Source organism: Labrus mixtus, chromosome 15, assembly GCF_963584025.1.
Source record: "Labrus mixtus chromosome 15, fLabMix1.1, whole genome shotgun sequence".
NCBI classification, from domain to species: Eukaryota; Metazoa; Chordata; class Actinopteri; order Labriformes; family Labridae; genus Labrus; species Labrus mixtus.
The window spans coordinates 24,390,333-24,408,343 of NC_083626.1; the positions used below are offsets into that span (position 1 = coordinate 24,390,333).

The 18,011-nt window shown below is 42.0% G+C and overlaps 1 protein-coding gene across 1 annotated transcript in view; it reads left to right on the forward strand.

The window, feature by feature from the left end:
- The window catches only part of plxna2 (plexin A2), a 211,398-nt gene that overhangs the window by 158,956 nt on the left and 34,431 nt on the right, over positions 1-18,011 (forward strand). Inside the window, exons 18-22 of the mRNA XM_061057927.1 lie at positions 8,805-9,044; positions 10,286-10,429; positions 11,598-11,832; positions 13,775-13,917; positions 15,870-16,138. Of these exons, the coding sequence (XP_060913910.1) occupies positions 8,805-9,044; positions 10,286-10,429; positions 11,598-11,832; positions 13,775-13,917; positions 15,870-16,138 (1,031 nt within the window). The remainder of the gene's footprint in view (positions 1-8,804; positions 9,045-10,285; positions 10,430-11,597; positions 11,833-13,774; positions 13,918-15,869; positions 16,139-18,011) is intronic.

Here is an 18,011-nt window from a genome sequence, read left to right on the forward strand (position 1 = left end):
TGTGGAAAGTGTGCGTGGGTCGATGGGGGGAGTGTCTGAGGTGTGCATGATTGGGGGCAAGGAGGCTCCTAATGGCTTTCAATGGAAGATTAACTGTGGTCAGAAGTCTTTGGTCAGCATAAAGAGCCCTTGTATAATCAAAGTTCTGGCTGCGGGAAATCGTTACAAATTGCATTTGAGCCCCTGTCCCGCGGCTCCTTGTTTAATTAAGAGGATGAGATTTTCCTCTCCGTGGTCTGGGGGAAGGTTGGGAGGGCAGATGAATGGACTAAAGGGGGAATAATGGGATAGAAGAGGGGAAGGAGAGCAGAATATGTAAAAGAATGGAGCTAGCTGTGGATACATTGTAGTAACACAACCCGACATAAAGCGCTCTGATCTAACATATAAGTTCTGTCAGTCAATTAAAATCAGTTAATGGTGATTAAACACAATTAATCACGTTTTTTTTAGACATTTTAAATACTGACATGTTTCCATTCTGAAATTCAAAGAAAGCTACTAGCAGCCTGTGGCAACACAGCCAAAATAGTTCTACAATTCTACAATTCACTTAGCAGACGCTTTAATCCGGCTTACACCAGAGAGTAAGTACAACACAAGCAAGGATCTAGAGAGGAGGAAACAACAGCTCTTAGTTTAATCAGACACATGTGCTGACAGGCATATAGTTGATAGGATTTTGAGGTGGCTAAGTCAGGTTTCAAGTCGGGCCCAGGCCACCCTGGCCACACCCTGGATCCACCCCTGCCAATAAACTAAAATAACCTGAAACCATCCAGTTTATTGTTCCCACTATTACGGACATGAAGGCTCCTTTTACACAACATAACTTTCTTACAAATAAGGCTCCATTAACAAACACATGAATACTTTATTTAATTATGCCCTGTGTGTGTCTACCTAACCAGCTTTTATTTTAATATCTTGACTCTATTTAAGTTTATTTTGACCATAATTCTTGGTTTATAATTCTTTAATACTGTTTTTGAATTCTGATGATATTCTGCTTTTGTGACAACGGCTTCACTGAGCAATGACAGTTATGATTAAAATAAAATACATCACAGTGTCTGATAAATCAAATGTGAGCTACGATTGAATCATTTCCCAGAGGGTCCAGGTGTAATGGTAAGAGAAAACATTATAGTGTACACTATGTCCACAGCTTAAAACACTATCCAGATGTGCATAACTTAGACAGTAAACAAAAATGTAATTATACAACAGTAAATAAATACTTTGGTTCAGAGGTGAAGCCACATTGATGGTGGGATCTTCGATATACTGAAAGAGTACCAGAACTTACTTTTTCTTAATTCCTGTACTCATGATCCCTTACATTTGTCCTATGACCTATAATGGGGTCCTGACCTCTGACTGTGACCAGCAGCTGTAATGTGATGGAGGAACTTTATTCTACAGATGCATACACATTCGATCTCCTGCCTTATTCATAGAATAGGTCTACAGGTACAGATGCACACACGCTGAAACATTTCCTAACGCCAGCTCTCACTTGTATATTTTTAAGCAGATTTGTCCCTACATGCCTCTTCCTCCTCCTCTGCAAATTCCAACTCTTCATCCCTCACATTAGCAGGCTAAAATTGGCCTTAAGTGTCTGACTTGCTTAGCGAATGTTCCTTTACTTAAAAAAAACTCCTAACTCCTAGCCCTGGGCTTTTTTTTTTTTTTTTTTTTTTTTTTGGTGCGGCAGTGTTTCCTCCTGTAAGGACACAGTTTCCTTAAAAGACCTTTGTGAGTTTTGAAAGCCGGGTAATTACAAGTAAAAGACAAATCAGTTGCTGTTTTATGTTAAGAGAAGAAAACACTTGATGAGCGAGAGACTCCTGGAGACCTGCAGGGATGGGATTTGACTCATGCGTGTGGGTTGCTGCGCTTGTCTGATTCATCATTTTGCCGAGGCTTTTTGAAAAAGGACTTGTTCATCTCTGCCTTACTTCGTCTCTTCCAGCTCCCCCCCCCCCCCCATCTCACAATAGAGGCCTGTGTCGCTGTCTTGATTGGCCCCACAGCCACACAGAATGAATTTCTATTAAATGCTAAGGTTACAATTACCCATCCTCCATCACATCTCCCCTTACTCTCCCCCCTTTTGTCAGCGGAAGAAGGCAAATAGCAGAGCAGCCTATAGCAATAAGAGCTGCTGTCTGTCAGGCAGCCTTCAAATGATCACCTGTCTCCCGCTAAATTGCTTCTCTTCTCCGGCTCCCTTGTGTCACCTGCACACGTTCACAAAGGATCCGGCAGTGGCAAAAAAAAAAAAGACAATTTTCTTTGTGAAATGCTCGGTATCTGTCACCAGATTCACGGCTGAAACATTTATCATAATCTTGATTAAAGCTGAAAGGCTTTTTTTTTTTTCTTCCCCCAGAACATTTCCCTGTCCCAGAAAGATTTCCTCGGCCGCATTTAAGACGGCCCTGGACTGAGTGTCAGTGTTTGATGCTCTGCACATAAGCTGCTGCTGATGTTCAGCGTCGGAGTGCCAGTCAGGCCTCGATCATGTCAGGGCCAATCAGGCTGATTGTCTGCTCCACTGAGTGATAGAGGCACAGATCATTACTAACAATCAATGTTAGTGGACACTCTGAACATACAATTTACATGCATCACCGTGGCTTCTTGGGTGCCTGGCGTCAAGAGGGCTGTCACTTTTCCTCTTTAACGTCCGTTGTGTTGCTCTCTTATTGACGTGTCAGTGTCACTCTCTCTTATCCGGAATAAAAGCAAAATGGGCTTGATTTGATAACTCCTTGACGAAAAAAACACATTGAGTGTTCTCTGGGTAACGAATGATTCATGGCAGGGCAGCTGGAGACTGTTCAGGAGAGGATTGCAGATTTTTCACTGTCATTGCTAACAGTATCCAAACACCTTTCTCTGCCGTTCTTGTGCAGAATACTTGCCCGTGGGTATGATGAAAACCAAGAATAAGAAATGAATGACTTTTAGGGGATACAGATCATATGCAGAAGTGTTCATATAAGCTTTACTAAAGAAGAGAACTCGTGAACAATACAGATGTTCACAGTTCACAGGAGGAATATTTGTCTCTACACTATGCCAAGATAATCCACAAATCCAAGAAAAAGGGTTTTCATACAAAGTGGCAACCTTTAGTCTTGAAAAATGAAGCCAATGCGGTAGTGCAAAAAAAACAACAGTTCCTTGAGTGCATTGCTGCTGTTATGCTATGCTATAAACCTAAAGGCCCACCTTTACTCCAATACTTTGCCTGTTACTTAATTGATTGAAAAGGTGGGTGCAGATAGCATTTCAAATATGGCGACCGCCCTCCTTTGGCTTCATAATGCGTCTTCAGAAACCAATGGGTGGACGTCACTGAGAATACGTCCATGTTTTTTTTTTACTCTTTATGATTCTTACACAACTCAAAATATGTGAAGATTATATTGGATACTTCAATGATGTGTAAGAAGGAGTTTGACTTTAAGATAAAGCAAGTCCAGTATCTACAGGACAGCGTTTGAGTCCAAACTATCAAACCTTCAGAAGGTAGAGAAGGTGACACACACAAGCCGTGACCTTCCCCCCTTAAGTTTTGCAATTAGACTAAATGTACTGTGTCAAACATCCTATAAACCAAAGAAGAAAAATACATTCCAGAGTTTACAGGCAGAGTGAGTGCATGTGGACCGGCAGGTAAGTCATCCCTTAGTTTTGTACGGTACAAATAAAATGATTCAACAGGCTTATTGGGGGCCTAAAGCAGCAACACATACCACATATTTTTATTTTATTTGTTTCAAAATGTAATGTTTTGATTTCTGTCAGAATGGGAGAAAACATCTGAAATATGTGACAATAAATGTTTCTAATATTCATACCTTATTCTTAACCCCCTAAAGAAGAGCTAACCAAAGATGTTCAAAGTTATTATTCCCCCCTATCATCCAGCATACATCTAGCATGTCATATCTTATTAATTATAAACTCTGCATTTGCGCTAGTTAAACACCGCACAGATACTTTTGACGAATGAGGGTTAAAGTTTGAAGCTTCAGCAGCTAGCTGGAACAGCAGGCGGGCAGGAAAGCGGACCCCGTGTAGGAGTAACAAAGTGCAGGAGCAGAGGAACCGCCGGTGACGGGCTTATGGAATCATAGCCTCCGCGTGATCTTTGACACCGTGACCCCTTTTTTCCGCATTTCTCCTACGCAGCTCACCGCAGCCCGGTCCACCTTTTCTCGCTCAGTCCGTGTCTCTCACCACATCTCCGGCCAGAGACCTTTGGACGGCTGAGTGGGCTGCAGCACCACAGTAGATCATGGTAATGTATTCAGCCGGAGGGGTTGGAGCGTTAGTGCCTTAAAACACGGCGGCTCGCTCCAACACAAGAGAAAGAAGACAGATGAGGCCAAGATTCCAATTATTTTCTCTATCTGTTGACCTCCATTCACTTTATCAATGCTGAACAATGTGGAGCTTGGTTTCTTCACGTGGCCTCCAGGAATGGATGTACTGTTGTATACTCTCACGTATTGAAAGTATGCTGTATAGAATTTATTTTTTATTTTTGCAATGTGCAATTTATATCAAAGATATCAAGCGAGAAAACGTGCTTTTTGGAATCTAGGTGGTGCAATATCAGCTCGGCTTTCAACAGCAAACTGTCAAGGTAGAAAAATCATCTGAAGAAATGAGAATCCCTTTTGAATCTTTTAGTTGTTTAAACATGAAATTAAAGTTCCAATTGAAAGGGAGAAGTCATGAAAATGTGTCTTTAGTATTTCAAAAATACAGACATCTATTGCTCCACTCGCATGTTTCTTTTTTTTCAAATCCCACAATGCCCCCATTTCCCCGTCACTATTTACTCACTCATCGCTTCAGATTTACACACGTCACACTCTGCTGACAGGACTCAGTGAAGGAAAGGATTTATTTAAGGATAATAAAAAAAAAAGAAAGAGAGTGAGTAAGAAGAGATAAAGTGAGGACAGTGTAATAAAAAAAAATAAAAAAAGCCCTCACAGTATCCATCTCCAGCAGAGCAGATGGTAGTCAGAGCCGTCGTTGACTTGCAAATGTTCCAACGTGACAGTCACGAGGACGCTACCAGAGCATCTGGGCCTGTCTATATGTGACATGTCGCTCTGCCAACAGTGAGAAAGCAGACTGTATCAAACTTAGCTTGAACTCTTTTCTACATTAAGCCCTTTCCATTTGCACACAGCATTGAGGAAAACATACTGTTTACTTATTTAGGAGCACATTAGCAAAGCCACAACAACTTCTCTTCCTGTATGTGTATACATGCAGTATTGGAAACATTCACTCATTCATTAACCATAAAGCACTGACACAGTGTTGTACTGTGAACAACGACGTTATCACACATTGTGTTTTCAATGTATGTCTTTATAACAGTGAGCTGATTTTTTTTTTTTTTTTTTTACAGAACAGTGCATTTTAAGTTGTAACTTCAGTGCTCCTGGCTTATACAGTGAAGTGCCTCCCATGCATTCACACAACCTAAACTTGTTGAAAGTACGTGAGGAGGCCTTCTCCTGGCAGCGCTATCTATTTTTTAAAAAAGGCTTATCTTCTCGCTCTCTTGTTATGCGCTGCTTCTTCTGTATCTTGTTAAGTGGGAATTCTAAAGAAAAAAATGTCACACAAGAGCAGAGCAAGCTGCTACAGAGCACTCAGGCCGAGTGTGTAGAACGTGTGTGCTGCATTGTAGTTTTTTCTCTCTTTGTCTCTTTCACACATGAACCCGGTATCGAGTGAAGTGTTGACTTGAAGGCTGCCAATAAGTCATACAGATCCTTAAACATCAGATAATCAGAGCTAAAAGAGTTATTTACACATTTATTTTATTTGACTGTTGTTTTTCTTATGTAACTAAACCTCCTTTAACCGGACATTAGCATCTTTTTTCTTTCACCCACTCCTCTGCAAAGGGCCTGTCCATGCACTGCATTAAGTCTGAGGGTTGGATTAGTGCTATTTATCAACACATGCTTATAGAGGTTGTAAAATGCTAACTCAGAGTAACACTCCCACATGAATTTCCCCCGGGGGGATTGATAAAGTACCGGTATGTCTTCTTCTTCTTCTGTTGTTTATGGAAGGCAGGAGTCTCACTGGTAGGCATTTCACCCTCCTACAAACAGTGTGGTATTATACAGGTTTACATATGACCTTTGGCACATTTAGTGGGAGGCTGTGGCTCAGTTGGTTGAGTTGGTCGTCTGTCAACCGGGTTCGATCCCATGCTGCTTTGTTGGTGGTGTATGAATGTGTAGGAATGGGTTAAGTTACTTCTGATGGTTACTTTAAAGGCTTTATATGTGATTTCATGATCCAGCAGATGTCGCCCTTGAGCACCAGTATGAAACCAAAACAACTCTCGCTGCATTGTTGTGTTAGCATGCTAATGCTAGCGATCTTTATTATGCTCATATCTTCACACTGCATGTAAATTTACCTGAAATGAGCGTGATCTAGAAACACAGTTAAGCAGTGAGTACAGTATGTTATTCTTCTTTTCTCTAGTCTCTCAATTAAACAACTTTTATACACGAGGAGAGGAGTCAGCCAGCTGTCCGGGCGATGTAAACAAAACTGAAGATAGGACTCAGAAAACTCTGAAAACATCACAGACAGTGGGACTCAGGTGTTACACCCATTACTCACAGAGTTATTTTCAGAGGATATACTTGATTTATATTACATTTAAGTGTGAAAATCGCATATTAAGCCTTTAAATAGCAGCCTCTGCCACCAGTGTGAGAATGTATAGGTGTGACCTGCGGTGTAAAAGCGCTTTGAGTAGATTAGAAAAAGCGCTAAACAAGCTCAAGTCCATTTCCCATTCATCAAAAAATGGCACGTGACTTTTGTATTTCCTTACATTTTCTTTAACTGTTTTTGATCACATCTCCTCATGAGTTAGATTTTTCCAAAGTAGTGTAAACTTCTTTTTGCAGCTTTAGATAACACATCTCCCTCTGGGGGTTTTGCTGTAGTTCACTTTCTTCCAGTGTGAAGTAATTGGCAGCTTCGTTAAGCAGCTTCCCCGACACTGAATAACAGTAATGATTATCAGATTAATGCTTGATTAAATTAATCCTTACTGGTAGCCCAAAGTCACAAACACATTACACACAATACAGCACAGTCCCCTGCTTAAGTTGCTTTTCTTTTTTTTCCACATTTAGATCCGATGTTCCACAAAGTTGAAACACAAACACACACTCTCTTGTGTTTAAGGAGACCGGCCTCTCTTTCCACCTCTGTAGTCACACTCCTCCTGCATCTCACATTGCACTTTGCTTTAGCCTGCACACAATGAGTTTGCATCGATCTCCCCGTCTCGCTCCCGAGCAGCAGACAACAGGTAGGAGGCGTGGTAGTGGCGAGCGTTCACCAGCTTTGATGATATTTACCTCTAATTAGGTTTCCTCCCCAGAGAGAGAGAGAGAGAGAGAGAGAGAGAGAGAACGCTGAGAGGGAGAGAAAGGAGATAAAACCCTTCTGTGAGCCGAGCGCCGTGCAGCAATCAATCCTCGCTCTCCGTCCCTTTAGAACTGAGCCGGTGAGGACGGATGGAAGACAGGTCTCTCATAGGGGGGAAAAGTGGAGCGAGAAGTAATAAAAGAGTCATAGCTCAACCTCCACCTAAGGAGACAGAGGAGCAATGCCTCCATCCTTTGTTGTTGTCCTCCGGGGGGTTTTTCAGTAAAGCTGTAGCAGAAGTTTATTTTTGCTTTTTTTTTATGGAGGCTTCCTCTCCTCTCCAATAAAGATGGATTTAATGAGATGATATAAATGCTTTTTTCTCAGAAAAGGATGATTTTATATGCCAGTTGTTAAGCTGCTGATCTTCCTGCAGGGTTCATGTTGATACCAATGTGTTTCAGTAAAGATCATACTTAAGGTAACAACAAACAGAAGGCTTTTAAAGTGATCAGCGTGAAACTTTGTGCTGTATGCGTTTGTGTGTGTGTTTGTTTTATTTTTGGAGCCAGAGAAAAATAAACCTTTTTTATCATCTATCAATGAGTGTTTCCTGGATGACTTAAAGCTCCTGTGAGGAGATTTTAGCCTGTTATAAAACAGACTGAAACTAATACTGGTGTCTCTTTATGAGCTGCAAAAGCCGACATGAACATCTGCAACAAGATTGATTACTTCTATATTGTTTTTTATAAATGTTGGAAAGCACTGCCGCAGGTTAGGTGTCAGCTTGCTGCAGAAACAGACTTTTTTTTTTAACATTTCCTAGTGATTATTTTTGTTTGATTGCTAAAACAAAAGCAGGATCTACAACGGGCACCAAAATCGACACATACTGAAAGTTCCGCCCGGGAGCTTTAATCACAATTCAGCTGCGACATTTAATTGTTTAATCCATGAAGTCTTTGGTGGTTTGACATAAGAGGGAGTTTAAAGACATCACTTTGGACCCTGGAAAATGTTTGTGAACATTTATTACAACGTTGTGACTTTTAAAGATGGAAGCATTATGTGATTTATTGTCAAATATAATAATTTCCAGATCAAATTAAAAGAAAAATAAATGCTTGTTGTTGCCCTTTTTCAATGTATTTATTCCTCAATGCATTTTATTTATATTTTATATATAACTTCTACATTCCTTCTGGACAGGTGACAGTGTTACTGCAGGCCAAAATAAACTTCCACTACTTCTCCAATTCTTGTCTTATTCCAGGATGCTCTGAAATCAAAGCAGTGAAATAAGGATTTCTCTCTAACGTTTGTCCTTCCTGTCTTTGTTCTCCCCTCAGGTGTGCAAAGTGTTGAACACCACCACTATGAGCTGCTTGGCCCCCTCCCTCATGGCAGAGTATCACCCCGCTTTGGACACGGTGAAACACGCGGACGAGTTCGGCTTCATCTTCAACAACGTGCAGGCGCTGCTGGTCTACAACAACACCAACCTCCTCTACTACCCGAACCCTTACTTCGAGCCTCTCAGCACCTCGGGCGTCCTCGAGCAGAAGCCGGGCTCGCCCATCATTCTCAAGGTAAAGAGCATGCAGATTAGCATACATTTAAATCTGCACAACATTAAATGATGAATACCTTCACAGGAGATTTATTAACGTGTCCTTCAACAAGACACAGACTTCCTATTCAGCATGGAGAATAGACAGTTTTATAAACTCTGGTTTTATAAAAATCAAGAGCAGAATATCTTGAAAAATGAGAATTCATTGCATTGGAAACCGACTGCCAGCTTCACCAAAATGAGAATCACTGTTAGAGAGCTCAGCTGTTAAGACTTTCACAAAGCTCATCACCAAAACAGATTCAGCATAGGTTTATCACAAAGTCAAAATAAATAAACACAAAGACAATGGGTGAATGCCTTTATTTACAGGGGATAGAGTAGGAAATCAGGGACAGAGAGAGTTGGGAATGACTTGAAGGAATGGAGCTACAAGCCGGCCTTGAACCTAAGTCCTGAACCTGGAGGACAACAGCCTCCTGACAGAGGGTCACAACCAATCTCATGTGGCGTATTTAAACTGCTGGATTCCAAAATATTTCATTTGCATTGCATCACACTAGATCTACATCTACATTTTTGGACTCCGATGTCAAGTGGGATCGGAAAAATGTTCCTTAAAGTTTACTTATTGATTCTGGAAAAGTTCTGAAACAAAAGTATGTGCAGGAACCAAAACTAGTGGACAACCATTTCTTACTTTCTTAAGAAATCCAAATGAGCTAAATAAACACAAAAACATGAAACAGAACTTATGTGATTTAAACATTTTATTCACTATCCAAAATAACAAAGTGAATTATTGGGAAAAAGAATCCAGCAATACCTCCAGAAAACTTTCATTTTACACTTTTTTTATAATAGACCAAGTTTGAATGTGTCCCTTTCAATGTTCTGAGCTCTAAAGACAGTTTATGGGATTTTCTTTCACACATTTTTGAAGTCTTCTAAGCCTTTATCTAGGAATATATTTCATCTCTTCATCCTGCTTGCCAGCTGTTCCCCCTCTCTCTCTCTCTCTCTCTCTCTCCCTCTCTGTGAAGTACATCACCTTGTTTGATCTCAGTATGTCGCCGCATTCAGCCGCAGCTGTGTCCAAACCTGCAGATCTAATTTACAGTGTATCGAGGGGACATATTGGCTCCGCGGATTTTTGTAAAAAAAAATTCTCTGATCCTCATTGAGCCATGTGTCGGTGTGTCCGAGTTCTTCCTCCTAATTTTGCAACCCCCTCTGTGCGTCTCCACGTGCCCACAGGGCAGAAACCTGGTTCCCCCGGCGTCAGGAGGGGTGAAGCTTAACTACACGGTGCTGATTGGAGAGACCCCCTGCTCTGTCACTGTGTCCGAGAGCCAGCTGCTGTGTGAGCCCCCCAACCTCACCGGACAATACAAAGTCATGGTCAGTATGTGTGTGTTTTGCATCCCTAACTTTGTCTCCACTGTCTATCCCTTTTATCTGTGATTTCTTCTTCAAAATAGTCAATTATTCGTCTCTCATCATGGTTCATTCAGTTGAAGAAGAAAAAAAAAAAAGGTGAAAAGGAGAACAGCGTGAATGTGCTCTAGCTGTCAAAAGGTTTCTGCCAGAATCTGAAGCAATTATTTTTAGTTGCTTGCTCGCTTATTGAGTGCAAGACCCCGGACTCTCTCCCTCTTAATGTCAGTGTGCAGGTGGCTGCATGTGTTTGCTCTCAGCATCAATTTCACTGGACAATATTTACCTATGTTTTGGTTTGGCTCATGCAATGCTGTGCATCAGTTACCGTGTGATATGGAGCCCCAAGACCAGGGATTGGATTGTGTTGAAACATAAGGAGCTGTCTCCCTGAAGGTTGTAGCTTGAAACTGGAGTTTGGCTATTTTTAAACCTGGGCCCTAGTTTTTTTTTACTTATTTGGGGTCTTAGTGACTCATAGATAAAAGAGGGCAACTGAAAAGCTGAGATTGTTTTTCAAAGCATCCAACAACATCCCCAGATGAGACAAGCTTCTTTGTTCACTTTTTTAACTTGAAACAGTCGTCATCACTCAATTCACAAAAAAACACTACGAGCTAAATACGAGTCCATGTTGCAGCGTTATTGGGTGTTAACTTAACATAGTGTTGGATCAGAATGCAGCCATTTAAACACATAAGTCATACAATAGCACAAACAAGCATGCCAATCAAGGCAGCTGTAGACAATTAACTCCTATGTTTGCAAGGTTAAATTATTTTTGGTGGATTTGAAGAGAGCTAACTAACAGCTGTTTCTGCTTTAAAAAAAAAAAAGCATCCACCCTTAAGAAACTTTTTGTAATAATGTCAGACACTTCATAAAACAATCACAGCCACTTATTGCGTCAATACAAGCAATTTCAGTGAATGAAATTTGAACGAGCACATCAGATTAGGGATTTAGTTACAGTTTATATGGATACAAGGACCATTGTTTACAAAATACTGGCAATCCTCTGAAAGGATTTTCTCAAATACACTTATTTAGGATGTATCTTGATTGCGTGTGTGTGTGTGTGTGTGTGTGTGTGTGTGTGTGTGTGTGTGTGTGTGTGTGTCTCTCTGCACAGGTCCAGGTAGGCGGCCTCCACGTCTCTCCAGGCGCGGTCCACATCATGTCCGACAGCCTGCTCACCCTGCCGGCCATCGTCAGCATCGCCGCCGGCGGTGGCCTCCTCCTCATCATCGTCATCCTCGTCCTCATCGCCTACAAGCGGAAGTCGCGTGAGAATGACCTCACCCTGAAGCGCCTGCAGATGCAAATGGACAACCTGGAGTCACGTGTCGCCCTGGAGTGCAAAGAAGGTGAGACGAGTGTTCGTCGGCACTTTGTAGCAGCCTACACTCAGACGTCAGGTTGTAGAGTGAGCATGATTATGGTCTCTGCTTTTTGATATATGCATTTACTGACAGTCATTTGAGAGGCTGCTCTACTACTCATGTAGCTGAACGGGGCGGTGAATGCATTTCACTTGTGCAGACTATAATCACATAACGAGCATAAATGCGTATTTGAGCATATATAGTGTAGTAAGGAACTTCCTGGTGGTCTTGAGTGTGTGTTAAATAATGCAGAGAAAATTGCTCCAAATCTGGGTCAGTGAGTCATCCTGGTTGTACATCGCAGCACATAGATTAAGTCAGTTAACCCCGGCGTGTGACCCGTCTCGTTCGCCCTTCCATTTTCCTCGCTGCTTTCTTAGTTTGCATTCTGCACACAAAACAGCTACATGAATACAGAGTTTCTCATTAGAGTAACCCCAACCTCCCTCGCAGCAAGAGGCACATTATGCTGATTACAATTTATTCTGGTCTTAACTGAAGGGGTAAACGCTACGTTTGTCTTTTTTTTTTTTTTTTTTTTAACTTTTGTCTGGTGTGTGTAGAGATGTTGCGATACATTTTTTTTTGTTCCCTCGTGCTGTGCAGGCTTCACTTACTAAGAAGAATTGTTTTATCTTTAATATATTGTTGAAGTCAGAGGCATTTCTAATAAGGGTATTGACACAAGTCTAGTTGGGCGGCTGTGTGCTTTGTGTGTTTTGAAACCAAATAAGTGAACAATAAAATGCTTTGTCTTCATCCTAAGTTGTTGGTGTCCCTGCTACAGAAGCAAACCGCCATCTTGCTTTGAAACACACTCCTCCCTCGTGGCTCGGGGTTAAGTGAGGGCGTTGTAGTTCACCTGATCTCTGACCTTCTCCCCATTGGGATAACCTCAGGCTGACCTCTTGCCACCGCGCCAAACAACGGTTCACAAAGAGTGTCTCTTATGTCGCAACACTGCGTTCTTATATAGAGACTTTTTAAATAACGACTGCTGGTTGGCCCCTGATGTCATCACCGGGTCATTACAGACAATCACTGAGATGAGTATATGCTTGACAGCGTCCGGAGGATTTCATCAGCAAGACAGGACATTATGATGTATCCCCTTCTTTCCCAGCAGTGAAAAGAAACTTCCAGAATGGGCAAATGACAGACAGTCAGACACAGCAGGCAAACAGGGGGAGTCAGCCATACACAGACAGCCTTGGGATAGGAGGAGATTAATGTTTTTAACCATTAGCAGTGGCCAGGAGTGTCCTGCCCTGAAGGGTGGATTAGGAAACGGGTACCCGAGTTTCTCCTTATAAGAAAATCCACTTCATGTGTGCCTGTGAGCCCCCGCGTGTCGGTGTATAAAACCCATGAGTCGCAAAAGGAGGGCTGGGATGTGAGGGGCTAAGACTGGCGGAGTTTTAAGGAGGAGTGTTGTGGGACTGCTGCTGCTCCTGTGATAGGCTGCAGACAGGTGGGGTGGGGGGGGGAGGAGCCTCCCCTGAGGCCGGCAAGGGAGAGCAACTGAGCCGTTGGCCCCGAACAGGAGTCAGTCAGGATGGAGCCAATTAACTAGTGCTCACCTGCAGCCTCACACTGAGATGACATGCGCTCTTTGGGGCCACATACAGCCAATTTACTGGCTGGTAGATAAAATGAGTGAGAAAGGGAGGCGTGTGTGTGTGTGTGTGTGTGTGAGAGAGAGAGAGAGAGAGAGTTTTTTTAAAAGGAAGGAATGGGAAATATTGAGTTTTTCCTGACATGAAGACTATCTCGGGCTTTAACTGTCAGCTTCATCTTAGCGCTAGTAAACACCACGAAGATGAGAAGGATTCACGTATTTGGTCCCCAGGGCATTTAGGTGTTATTCTGATGCTGCATGTCTCAAGTATTCGCTCTTAACTCGTCTCTCTTTCTTCTCCCACAGCTTTCGCCGAGCTGCAGACAGACATCAATGAGCTTACCAGCGACCTGGACAGAGCCGGCATCCCCCATCTGGACTACAGGACGTACGCCATGAGGGTCCTCTTCCCCGGCATCGAGGATCATCCTGTCCTCAGAGAACTGGAGGTAACAAGAGAAACGACAGGCAGCGAGAGATGTCTGAGACGTATAAGCAGCAAACGCATTAAGAGAGGGCAAGAAAAAGTCAAACCGAGGTGAAAAAGAGAGCTAGGGAGAGACTGGTAGACTGTCTCGCCCTCACCACTCTCCCTGCAGGGTAACCTCCATAAGCAGCAAAGTGCTCGAGGGGGAAAGGAGCATGTGCCAGTTATCCTCTCTACCCTCTGGTCTTAACACACACATATATGGCCAATCATGCTGAGCAGCATGCATACAAGTATGTAGCCGCACATGCACACTCCCTCATGGAAAACTGGGTCCCAGCACATGGCTATTTCATCCACCAGTGGCTGCAGTATGAGAGGTAATGAACTGAGTAATTCCCAATCCTAAGGCAGGACTGTGGGTTCCTCCATTTGGGGGGGAAAAAAACTGGCTGGTAAACACTTTTTCGCACTGCGTTTTGTGGGACCCGAGTGGTGCTTTGCAATGAGTTTATTTTATGTGGAACACACAGGGGGGGAAAGTCCAGAAAATGAAAGTATCAGGGAAAAACGATTCACCAGGACCACATTCACGTGGTGGCCTGTCTCTTCTGATGTCATGGTCGGGTTTGGGTACTCAAATGCAGTTACAATATTGTGAAAAGGAAATTTATATTTTAAATCCAAAGGAAAGCACCATATTTCTTGTTAGAACAACAGAGTTGCTAACCATTAGCATTCAACAACTTTCTTGCTCCACTAGCTAGGAAATGACTGAAGCTTATATTTTTGGTAGTCCATAGATACAGTAGGATAGAGGTAACTATTAGCAAATTAATTGCTAACTTAGATATTAATTAATGGCTTTGTAACAACAGCTAATGTTAGCATTTGGCAACTTACTTTGCTACGTCAGCTAGTAAGCTTGTATTTTTGGAAGTGCTACGGTGGAGGTAAATTCTTAGAAAATACATTGTTAACTTAGTTATTAATGCTAATGTTAATAACTAATTAGCTACTGTTAAACAACAACAAACATTATTATTCAGCCACATATTGCTACGTTAACTGGGGAGTGGTTGAAGCTTATGTTACCTTTTGGTTGTGCTTTAAGACACAATTGGATCGAGGTAACTTTCTAGCTAACACAACGCAAACTGAGAAAGAAGTCTAATGCTGACTGATAACCAGTTAGTTACTTTCAAACACTCACTTAGCTAAGCTCTCAGAAAGCTAATATGGTCTTTAGTAGCGCTGCAGTAGAGAATACAAACCAGGTGAATTCCTAGCTAACTTAATGTTAGCAAGAAAGTAGTTTTACGCATTAGCTGTTATCAAACTTTAACAAATAGGATATGTATTTCTTTTAAATAGCCGATGACTTAATGTCCCTCTGGATTATAACAATGAATAGACTATTCAGTTGCTGTTCAATCTGGAAGCAGTGTAATGATAATAGAGGGGTGGTATTTCTGATCAGACTAAACTTGTTGAAGAGCAAGAGACAAAGCCATTGACCAAAACAGAAACTTTGACTGGAGTAGATTCTTACTACTTTTAAAATTCAAAATAGTGTAGTCAAACAAGAAACAACACAGAAGTAAGTTTTGTGGCTGTTTCATTGTCTTTGCCAGGCTAGTTTTCTGACATTTGCCTTGAAAGTGAAAAGGCAGATTACTCAGGGTGCAGTGCTTTTTAACAGACCCCAGTCAATAATTGATTAAGATCTTCTCAGTTACTTACTGTGAGTGGGAACTTCTGTCTGCCTGCAGTGAAACATGAGCAAGGCTTTTTGGTGCACTTGGCAAAAAGAAAAAATCTTTATTTTGTGCGCGACAAGGTCAAGAGGAAAGCAGAAGAGCTGGAATCCTTGACAAAAACTCACCCAGCTTCTTGTTTATGAGCGGACATATATTATTAAAACGAGCACTGGAAATATATCAGCAGCGCTAACGTGCATTGTGTTCTGTGCAGGTGTCGGGGAACGGCCAGCAGAACGTGGAGAAGGCCCTGAAGCTGTTCGGCCAGCTCATCAACAACAAGGTGTTCCTGCTCACCTTCATCCGAACGCTGGAAATGCAGCGCTCTTTCTCCATGAGGGACCGCGGCAACGTGGCCTCACTTATCATGACGGCGCTGCAAGGGCGCCTGGAGTACGCCACCGATGTCCTCAAACACCTGCTGTCGGACCTCATCGACCGCAATTTGGAGAGCAAGAATCACCCCAAACTGCTTCTGCGCAGGTAACTAAGCACACACTTTTCAGACCGTTATGGCTTCATATGCTGAAGTAATATGAGGGGGTCGTTTTGCTTAGCTGGTACTACATTTTTTTGTATTGCAATAAACTGCTTTGTTTCATGAATTTATGAAACAGTGAAGAAAAACGTAATTTTTCTAACATTGAGATGATGTTATCATTCCTGCTTTGCTTGGATTTAAAGAAAATTTATGTTTACAATCATTCTTAATATAATCACACAGATGATATCATGTGTACCTAAATCCCTTAACCCTCAGCACAATGGTGTGCTCTAAAACTGTAAAGATGCTATATGTGTAGCCAATCATTTGTGATTCTGTGCACAAAGGATAGAAATGCATACCTAAACATAGTCCTCATTTAAAAACATGTAAAGAAGCTCAGGGAGGGCATAGGCTGTAGATACATATAGACAGATGGATGAGGATTGATTTAGAGCTCTACTCTTCCCTCTTGTCTTTGTGGATGGATGCATTCCGATTTTCCCTCGTGTTCCCGCCTAGATGCTTCGCAGAATCAGGCTTGTAATGAGTGCTACAGTGCGTCTACAGTATGCTGCCCTAAACGCCGTGCACTCGAATCATGAGAAACCTCTGAGCTGTATGCATAATTCTCTCCCGCGCTCCGTCTCTCTCTCCCCCACCCTGCTCTCTCAATGCCAATGTCAGTCTCACTTATCCTCCAGGCTCGAGCTCCTTATGAAACATTCAGAAGCGGTTCGACTTATCTATTTTTTTTCTCTCACTGTGTCTCCAGTGTACATTGTTTTCCGGGGGAGTTGGGGTGATGTGCTAAAACTTTAAACACCTGCTAAGTCCTTCCCCAGGTGTCCTCGGCTGGCTTGGTGGTTCTGTAGGTAAAGAAACAGGTGAAAGGATGGGACAAAGAGGTGTCCTTAGAGGGACAGAATGTACAGGACGCAGGCTTTAAAAGACTGACTGCTTTGTGAATCATTTTGATTGTCAAGCAGTAAAATGTTTCCATCAGACATGCACCTCATGTCATATTAAAGATACTATTAAACTACAATCATTGAGACTCAAGAAACAAGAATTTAAAAAACCATACACTATTTAAACACCTAGTTTAAAATTGTATTTAGTAGTCCTACCTCATATCTGAAGAACAGAACTTTCTCTGTAAACTAAACCAACGCCACATCCTCCCAATCTGGTCTGACCTGTGGGATACCACAGGGATCCATCCTAGGCCCTATACTGTTCTGCGACTTGACTTGAAAGTAAAGATATTTGTGATCAAATGTAGGGTGTATAAGTGAAAAGTTTTTAGAAAAGTAAATACTGAAGCTAAGTATGAACCTAAAACTACCTGAAAACTCTACCCATGTTTAGTATGAAGAATTTCTACTTTTGTACCATGCTATCCATTTAGTCTATTAGCCAAACCTTGATTGACAGATATAAAACTTAATATCCACACCTCTGTGCACCTTCAAATCATTAATTAACCTACAGTCTGCTTCTCTTTAGATGTGTGGTATATAAAACCTACACTGGCAAGCGAGAGGACATGCAGACTCCCTCTCTTTATGTCTCTATTTGACTTATACCAATACTATTATTCAGAGTAAATATCAGCCAGATAGAAAAGGCTGAGCACAGAAGCAAACACATAAAGAGCTTGAAAAACAGACAAAGCATCAAATGGACCTTGATTAAACAGTTATTTCACAGGACAGCAGGGCCTCCACATCACCTCTAAGTTTTCATTATCCCCTCTTATTATGAGCACAGTGGTGTGTAATCCTCGGGTCCCAGCCTGGAGAGCTAAATGTCCCATCGTGGTTTTTTTTTTTTTACATTTCACTCCTCGTTTTTTGAAAGAATTTAGGG